Source organism: Sesamum indicum, linkage group LG3, assembly GCF_000512975.1.
Source record: "Sesamum indicum cultivar Zhongzhi No. 13 linkage group LG3, S_indicum_v1.0, whole genome shotgun sequence".
Classification (NCBI taxonomy): domain Eukaryota; kingdom Viridiplantae; phylum Streptophyta; class Magnoliopsida; order Lamiales; family Pedaliaceae; genus Sesamum; species Sesamum indicum.
In genome coordinates, this window is record NC_026147.1 from 10,438,020 (window position 1) to 10,447,328 (window position 9,309).

Consider the following 9,309-nt stretch of genomic DNA (forward strand, 5'->3'; position numbering starts at 1 on the left):
TATAAATTAATTAACAACATAACCTTTAATTCTTAAATTCACTTTTTTCCCCAATTTTCCTTTTTTTTTTCTTTTTTTCATTTTAGTCCTCTAAAATTTAAAAAAATTTGTCATAAAAGTATGTAAAAACAACCATTTTTCTGAATTTGAATTTCTCCCAATATGTTGTTGGTCACCAAGAGAGCAGCCATAAACTAAGCACCAACAATTAATTTTTTGGGTAGGAAATAGCATTTTTTAAAACTTAAAGGACTAAAGTAAAAAATAAAAAGATAAATTTAAATCTAGTCCGATTAATCTCACTAGAAAAATTGTCGAAAGGACTAGTTTGAAACAAAATCCAAAATTTAGGGATCCTAACACGAGAAAATAAAAATGACGGGCTAAAGTGATTTTAGACAAAAATTTAAAAAACCATCTAGCAAGGGTATTTACCACAAAAATAAAAACACTGCCTAAACACTTAATCTCTATTCAAGTTTACAAATTTGATCATTTGAAATATTTAATGAAAATGTTAATATTTATCAAGAACACGAGAGCAAAACTTCCAACCAAAACAATCATTTCCTCATTTACTTGCAATTATACAATTAAAAAGAATATTAATATAATTAATCTACCATAGTTTTGCATGCATGACTGCATTTAATTAAACTTAATAACTCAATTACCTAAAAATTAACTGAATTAATTATAAATTCTAGTGTACGTCAGTACACTCCCACGAGAAACGAAGTCTAGCATGGAAAGAAATCCGGTTGGCATGGCAAGTTTTTTGCTCCCAAGATGGCCCAAGTTTGAATGTTTCAACGCAATCCATCTCGATTAGAGTCCCTAAACTGAGGAAATGCTGCATGTAAGAGTTCCACACGTTACTTCGAAGAATATATGCTCATTGTACATTATAAATATGTGTGGAGTCTTTCTCTTCGTCTCAAACATATCACCACCTTTCTTGATATCACAAAAACAAGCCCGTAAGTAATCAACATACGTAATATATTCATCATTTGCTCATTGAAATGCCGTTTGGAGATGGGATCCTTCAAGAATTGCCAGATGCCAAAGATGGGATTCTGCAAGAAATGCCGGTGGGGTGGCGGTTTGCACCGACCGACGAGGAGCTAATCGTCTCTTATTTGACCAAGAAAGTGTTTGTAGGGTCTTTACCAGCTCGGGTTATAGAGGAGATCGATGCAGATGAGTTTTACAACAAACGTCCTAAGGATCTTGGTAATAATTAGTGTTTGTTTTATGTATGAACGTAGACTTTATGTTGTACGTATATGTTGATGTTGTTTGTTTGGATATATGATGAGCATATATTATCTCCAATTTTATTCTTTCACCCGCACATACATATATAATAATAAGTTGAAAATGTGGTTCAGCTCGGGTTTTTTTTCGAGTATCGAACAAATGTGCAATGAAAGAAGAGGTTCAGTGAGCTCCAAGTAATGTCTATCAAACCAAGGAAGGGATCTTGTGGTCTCTAAGTAACATAGTTGATGTTCAAAAGTGAAATAAAGGAAGAGATTTTGGAGTTGTGCAACGGAGAAAGGGATCTCTTGGTCCCTAATTAACATCTATCGATGCAACCAAGGAAGGGAATTCCTCGTCTGTAAGGAAAATGTTGTTGAGGTTGTTCAGATGTGCAATTTAGTCGGGCTAAGTAACAACGATCCAGTGAAATATCCAGCTTTGTGAATTTTTTTCATATGAGATTTTTCTTCGAAAGTAAGATGGACGGAATCAAGGAGTTCTCCGAATGATAACTTTGGTTTCACATCCATTGCATGAAGAAATGTCATCAATAATTCTGACATGATAGGATGAAAATGGTGAAAATGTGCCCCATGATCTCTTCATGTTTTTTTTGCTCTAATTATCTAGAATACATACATACATACATACATATATATATATATATATCTAGCTAGAGATATACCAAATCGAAAATATTAGTCTAGCTTAAAGATTCTTACAATATGTATACTAATTACTTGATTTTGATCATGACTAATTATTACATTGCTTAGTAAATATATTTTGTCTACTTTTTCTCTTATTAGTCTCCATTTCTTTAATTCAAAGTGGAGAACCTTTCGGGCGAAAGGGAGTGGTACTTCTTCATTAATGGCGATCAATACTTCCATGGAAAAATGGAAAAAGATCGAAAGGTTGCAGACGGGATAGGGTACTGGAAATCTATTGGAAAAGAAAATCCAATCCGCGATGCTGAGGGAAATGCTTTTGCGTTCAAGATACTGTATACGTATTTTTCAGCAAACCCTACACAGAAGAACTCTAAACAGAAGAGAACACATTGGAGAATGGAAGAATTCCGATTACTAAGGCGAAGCACAAAGAATGAAGAGGTATGTTTAGTTGAATAAAACATTTTCTTTTTATTAAATTGTTTTACCTAATCATATATAGGGATGATCGAAGATGAAGGCAAACTATTTATTTATTTTTAATTACTTTTAATCATATTGAATTTCTGATAAAATACTAATAGAAATGAATTATATTATTTAATTTTTAATAAAAAAGTTTACTATGTTCATTGGTTTATTCGAGAAAAATGAGTTCAAAAAATATTTACTCTGTTCTAAAGAGTGACCTATTTTAATACAATATTTTAACTGTCTAAGTTACATGTATCATTGGTTTTTCTTTTTAATTTTATTTTATAAATTGGATAGTCTATAACTTACTACTTATGGAAATAATATGTATTAATTTTCAGCTTTTTTGACAAAAATGTACTTTATTATTTATTAATTTATATTGAGAACAAAATTCATGGCTAGCACTTTAATCATAGAAGAGAGAGGTCCTTTTTCTCTAGATTCTTACTTATTTTTTCGAAATATATATATACTTACTCTATTTCAAAGAATCATGACTAATTTTGTTATAGGAAGAACCCAAAATTTTCAATTCTAACAAATTTTATGCATATTGATTTTTTGATAATTGCAGTACTACTACTATAAATATCTAAATCTTAATACCAATCCAAATAGTTCATATAATTATTAGATTTTTTACAAAAAAAAGTTACTACATTATTTATCATTTACATTTTGAAAAAATTACCCGTTAATCATAGAAATTAGAAAATAATTAATTCGGAGAGAAAGAAATATAATTTCATCATATGATATTATTACCTAGTAAAAGCTTCAGATCATGACATTATATATATATATATATATATTATATTTAATACACTTTTTCTTGACATTGCCCTTTTCTCGTTTGTTTTTGTCAGAATTTTCATATGGAGGAGTGGGTAGTGGCAAGAATCACACGAGGAGAAGATTACAACGAAAGCAGGTTTTATTGACTTTTTTTTCCCCCTAAATAGATGATTCTCTCATTTAATTATGAAGAGGTAGTACGATGTTAATAATGTTGATTTTCTTGATTCTCTTATTTATGATCAAGAGGCAGCATAAACACATGTTAATAATGTATTCATTTTCCTATTCTTGTAATTAATAGATAAATACAGGAAAATGTCTATAACTCTTTTATTTTTTTAATAAATCTATGTCAAGGTGGGGCATTTTTTGGGTCCCCACCCTTCTCAATAAACTTCAAAACTCAATTATATAAATATTTGAAACTTAATTGCCAAGTTGTTTTTTTATTTTTATTTATTGTTTTGGTCTAATAGTTATAGACACAGTCACACACAGACATATATATATATACATATTTTTATTGCATACAAAAAAGAACTGCATGCACGTGAAATTAAGAAACAAAAAACAAAAAAACACAGTTGATAATATAAATAATTAATAGTATTTTTAAGTATGTGTGTTTGTGGAATTATTACGGGATTTGTGGAAGCAACATTCGTCGCAATTGATATATTGTTGTTCGTCACAGACCAGCCCGTCGCAGATATCGTCACAATTCTGGGTTGCCTACAATTATATATAAGGTCGTTATGGCTTTGTTGCTTATTTCTTCGAAGGTATAGTGGTCGTATAGGATTTTTTATAAATTTACAAGGGACGATTTTTATAAGAAACTACGTCGGGCACTAGAAATAATTTTATATTGGCTCCTAATTGAGAAACTGTCGGGAAAATTAACAATTTTGAGAATAACATCACTTTCCGTTGCAATATTCCAGTAAGAAAAATTGAATTTTTTTATAGTTTAAATGTAATTTTGGTCCTCTAACTATAGCCAAATTCTGTTTTAGTCATTTAATTTGTTAGGGTTTGGATCTGAATTGCTCAATTTTGGAACTTTTTTTGCTGAAAAATTATCCAATCCGTCGGAAATTTCCACGTGGAGCCCATGTGGACCTTTAAATTAGGGCTGAGACATAATTGGTTATTTTAAGCTGACTTGGCCATTTTTCGATTTTAAAAAAAAAATTGATGTGGCATAAAAATCCACATCACACACTTGATAGGAACACCGAGGGCGTCCAACAAGCAAAAAAAATTCAAATGGATAAAGTGGTCCGTGACCTGAGGAATGTAAATAGTCAACCACGTTATATGAACGTGACCTACCACTTAGAACATTCAACCAACCACGAGCACGAGTAAACCAATCCACACAACGACACACTTGGGTCGAGCATGAATTGGAGGCTTTGTGAATTTGAATCACCAATCTAATAGACTAGATTGACAAAGCAACGGTTTCACCAAAGTTAAAACAAGTGTATAACTTTCCAAAGTAAGAGAACACTCAATATTTTATAAACTAGATCAATTTTTGAATAATTTGATTGTATCCCGCATGCATGGCTGGTATGTGCCTTTTATAGGCCTAAAACACTTCCAAATTAACATTTGAATCTCTCCCCCTCTTAGTCCTAGGTAATCCCAAAAACAAAGTCTATTAAAATATCTTCCAAGGTATACTAGGAATAGGGAGAGGCATGTACAATCCATGGGGATTAAGCTTTGATTTTGCCTTATGACAAACTAGCATTTTCCCACAAACTTCTCAACATCTCTACGCATTTTTGGCCAATAAAAGTGTTTGTTCAAGACTCCCAAAGTCTTAGAAATACCAAAGTGACCCATCAAACCCCCAGAATGTGCTTCCTTTAACAATAATGAATGAATAGAACAATTAGGAATACAAAGCTGGTTGGCTCGAAATAAAAATCCATTATGCAAATAGAATTTGTCCCATCCAATGCTTGGGCTGCAATTTCCAAACACCTTACCAAAATCAACATCATTAGCATACAAATATTTGATGAACTCAAAACCAAGAATTTTAGCATCCATTATTGAAAGTAAAACACACCTTCTTGAAAGTGCATCAGCAACAATGTTCTCCTTACCTTTCTTGTGTTTGATCATATATGGAAATGACTCAATAAACTCTACCCACTTTGCATGTCGATGGCTAAGCTTGCTTTGACTTTTAATATACTTGAGTGCTTCATGATCAGAATGTATTATAAACTCTTTTGGCCACAAATAATGTTGCCAAGTTTTCAATACTCTAACCAATGCATAAAGCTCCTTGTTATAGGGTAGTTAAGTGTCGGCCCACTTAGTTTCTCACTGAAATATGCAACCGGTCTTCCTCCTTGCATAAGAACTCATCCTATGCCAATCCCACTTGCATCACATTCAATTTCAAAAGTCTTACCAAAGTCGGGAAGGGCTAGCAAAGGTGCATGGGTAAGTTTCTCTTTTATAGCTTGAAAGGCTTTCTCTTGTGTGTTTCTCCACTTGAATGGAACATTCTTCTTGGTTAACTCGTTCAATGGGGCTGCCATGGTGCTAAAGTCCTTCACAAATCGCCTATAAAAGCTTGGAAGGCTGTGAAAGCTCCTCACTTCTCCAATAGTGGTGGGGGTTGGCAATCTCGAATAGCTTTGACATTTTCTTCATCAACTGTGATTCCTTCACCACTCACAATAAAACCAAGGAAAACAACTTTGTTAGTGCAAAAGTCACACTTTTTCAAGTTTCCAAACAACCTTTCCTTTCTTAGAACCTCTAGGACTTGTTTTAAATGTGTTACATGCTCTTTCATGGTCCTACTATAAATAAGGATGTCATCAAAGTACACTACCATAAATTTTCCTATAAATGTACGTAAAACATGATTCATCAATCTCATAAATGTGCTAAGTGCATTACTAAGTCCAAATGGCATAACTAACCACTCATAAAGCCCATGCTTTGTTTTGAAAGCGGTTTTCCACTCATCTCCTTCTTTTATCCTAATTTGATGATAACACTTTTCAAATCAATTTTAGAAAAGATAGTTGAATCATTTAACTCATCAAGCATATCATCTATCCTAGGAATAGGTGGCGATATCTTATCGTTATGTTGTTAATGGCTCAACAATCAACACACATCCGCCATGTGCCATCCTTCTTAGGCACGAGCAACACCGGAACTGCACAAGGACTAAGACTCTCCCTCACATAACCTTTGGCCATCCATTCTTGGATTTTTCTTTGAATCTCTCTGGTCTCTTCGGGATTGGTATGGTATGCTGGGCGGTTTGGCAAGGATGCTCCCGGAATGAAGTCAATTTGATGTTCTATCCATCGAATGGGTGGCAAACCTGGTGGCATCTCATCCAGAAAGACATCTTCATAATTCTACAAAGGAGATGTAACAACACTAGGCAAAGAAGAGGTTAGGTCGTTAGAATTCAACATAGCCTCTTTGTACACAAGTACTATAAGGTTTTGTCGAGAAAATAAAGCTTCCTTGATTTCACTCTTCCTAGCAACTAGTAAACTCCCTTTCTCTTCTTTTTCCCTCTCCTTTTTTTTCCTCTCGTAACTTTGCTTTCTTTTTCTCCATCTTTTGAATCTTTCATTCTTTTTTCACTCTCATTTTCACTTTCTTCTTTTCCTTTCTCTTTCCTTTTCTCACACTCTCTTTTTTTTTTCTCTCAAGATTTTATCTTGCAAAATCTATTTTGGTATCATCGGATTGAGAGTTATTGATTTTTCGAAGCACAAAAGAGTAACGATTTTGGAATCCATCATGTGTTAAATGCCTATCAAACTGCCATGGTCTTCCCAATAGTATGTGGCATGCTTTCATTGCTACAACATCACATAAAACCTCATCCTTATATCTTCCAATTGAAAACAATACCTTTACTTGCTTGGTCACCTTCAGTTGTCCACACTCATTCAACCATTGAAGCTTGTTTGGGTGGTGGTGCTTGATAGTAGGTAGACTTAATTTTTGAACCAATTCAATACTTGCCACATTGCAACAACTACCACCATCAATAATCATACTACATACCTTTCCATGAACTTGACAGCGTGTATAGAACAAGTTTTCTCTTTGGCAATTATCTTCCTCCAACATTTGGGCACTAAGGGTTCTTCTAGTAACAAGCAATTCTCCTTCTTCGGCATCCTCTCCATCACCATCTTCTTGTGATATTCTTCTTTTATCAGTGATTTCTTCCTCAGTTTCCAACTCTCCATGATTGTTGAAGATCATTGTACGTCGGTTAGGACACTCACTTGCTATGTGTCCTCTTCCTTGGTACTTGAAACACTTTATATCACGATTTCTTGAAGAATTGAGTTCGGGTTGTACCTTTTTGGTAGCAACTTTGTCACAATGTTTAGGATCTTCCTGCTTGAATCTTGAAGTAGAAGGAGTGTCTTTCTTGGGGTTGTTCTTCCATGGACCGAATGTCAACGAGTTAGAAGTCCTCCTCAAAAGTCCTCTTCGCTTGAGTTGTTGTTCCTACATAGTGGTGCATCTCCACAACATCGACAATATCCCGATTGAGCCCATGCAAGAAACGAGCCATAGTTGCTTCGTTGTCCTCTATAATGTTAGTTCGAATCATGGCAATCTCGATCTCCTTGTAGTACTCATCAACACTTTTAGAACCTTGAGTAAGACGTTGGATATGGTTGTGAAGCTCACGACGATAATAGGATGGAACAAACCTTCTCCTCATGATAGCTCTCATCTCTTCCCATGTTGTGATGAGACGTTCACCATTCCTAACCCGTTCCTTTTGCATCTGATCTCACCAAGCAAGAGCATAATCAGTAAACTCAAGAGCTGCGAATTTTACCTTTTTACTCTCTGAGTAGTTGTGGCATGAAAAGATTTGCTCGACATGCATCTCCCACTCCAAATACACTTCGGGATCACTATGAATGGTGACCTTAACTCTAGTGGTAGGTCATGTTCATATACATGGTTGACTATTTACATTCCTCAGGTCACGGACCACTTTATCCATTTCTATCCTATGCCGTAAAGATTGGACCACCCACGGTCGATACCATATCAACACTGATGTGGAAAAGAGGGAAAATACTCAGCAGCACATCATGCACGTGATTCACTCTAAATAAAAGCCAAATCCCTAAAATGACGAACTCAGCAGCCCTAAAAAAACCCGATTCTTTCTCCTCCAAATCGCATTCACGTAATCCCCGAAAATCCGACGAAAACAATAGGTTTTCACTTTCACCTGGTGCACGATGGTGATGAAACGGCCTGAGCGTTCTTTAGGCTTTGCCTCCGCCTATGTACCATAAGTATCTTTATGTTTTAATGTAATTTTTTTTGTTGTTCTGTGAGTTATTTGTCTGTCTTTTGCTGTAATTTCTTTGTGTTGTTTATTGCTTGTGGTCCCAAAATGTTTTTTCTTTAGTGTATTGTTGGTATATGTGTTGTCACTTTCCAAATATTGTTTATTGCTTGTGGTCCCATGATTTATGATTTATATGTTTTTTTAATGCTCTACTTGTACGTACTGTTACTGTTCAATGACATATATATATATATATATTTTCAATTATTATACAGATCCTAAGAGTGATTCTATTACACTTTTTGTGCACTATGATGGTGTAGCCACGCATGTTCTGAAAGGCATGTACATAGGGGGTAGTGTCTGTAAATTTAACTATGTTTTGCCTAAAGAGTGTTGTATGGAGACATTGAATATTATATGTGATAGTGTTGGGATAATGTTGGGATAATGAGGGGTAGAAGATTTTACGTACTTGTTAACAAAGGGTTTAAATTATTATTTGATAACAATAATTTCAAAAGGCAATGGAAGAGGTTTAAAAAAGATAGAGAGATGTCAGTATATGTGGAAGTGGGTGAGGGGCTTGAGGGTGTTGAGGTTGGTGAAGGGGCTGAGGGTGAGGGTGGTGAGGGGGCTGATGTTGGGGAGGGGACTGATTTTGGTGAGGGTAAGGGGGCCGACTACTTAGTTGATAGTGATTTTGAGATGGAGCAAATGAATGAGGGGGGGGGGGGGGGTTGTGGGTGCAAAGACCGG

General features: G+C 34.7%; 1 protein-coding gene and 1 pseudogene across 1 annotated transcript; one reads left to right on the top strand and one right to left on the bottom strand.

The window, feature by feature from the left end:
- Positions 935–3,622, top strand: LOC105157973 (NAC transcription factor 32). The gene is made up of 3 exons (XM_011074542.2): positions 935–1,236; positions 2,098–2,381; positions 3,284–3,622. The coding sequence occupies exons 1-3, from the start codon at positions 1,026–1,028 to the stop codon at positions 3,356–3,358; spliced, it is 570 nt and encodes a 189-aa protein (XP_011072844.1). The 5' UTR covers positions 935–1,025; the 3' UTR covers positions 3,359–3,622.
- On the bottom strand, positions 4,885–8,133 carry LOC105158107 (annotated as a pseudogene).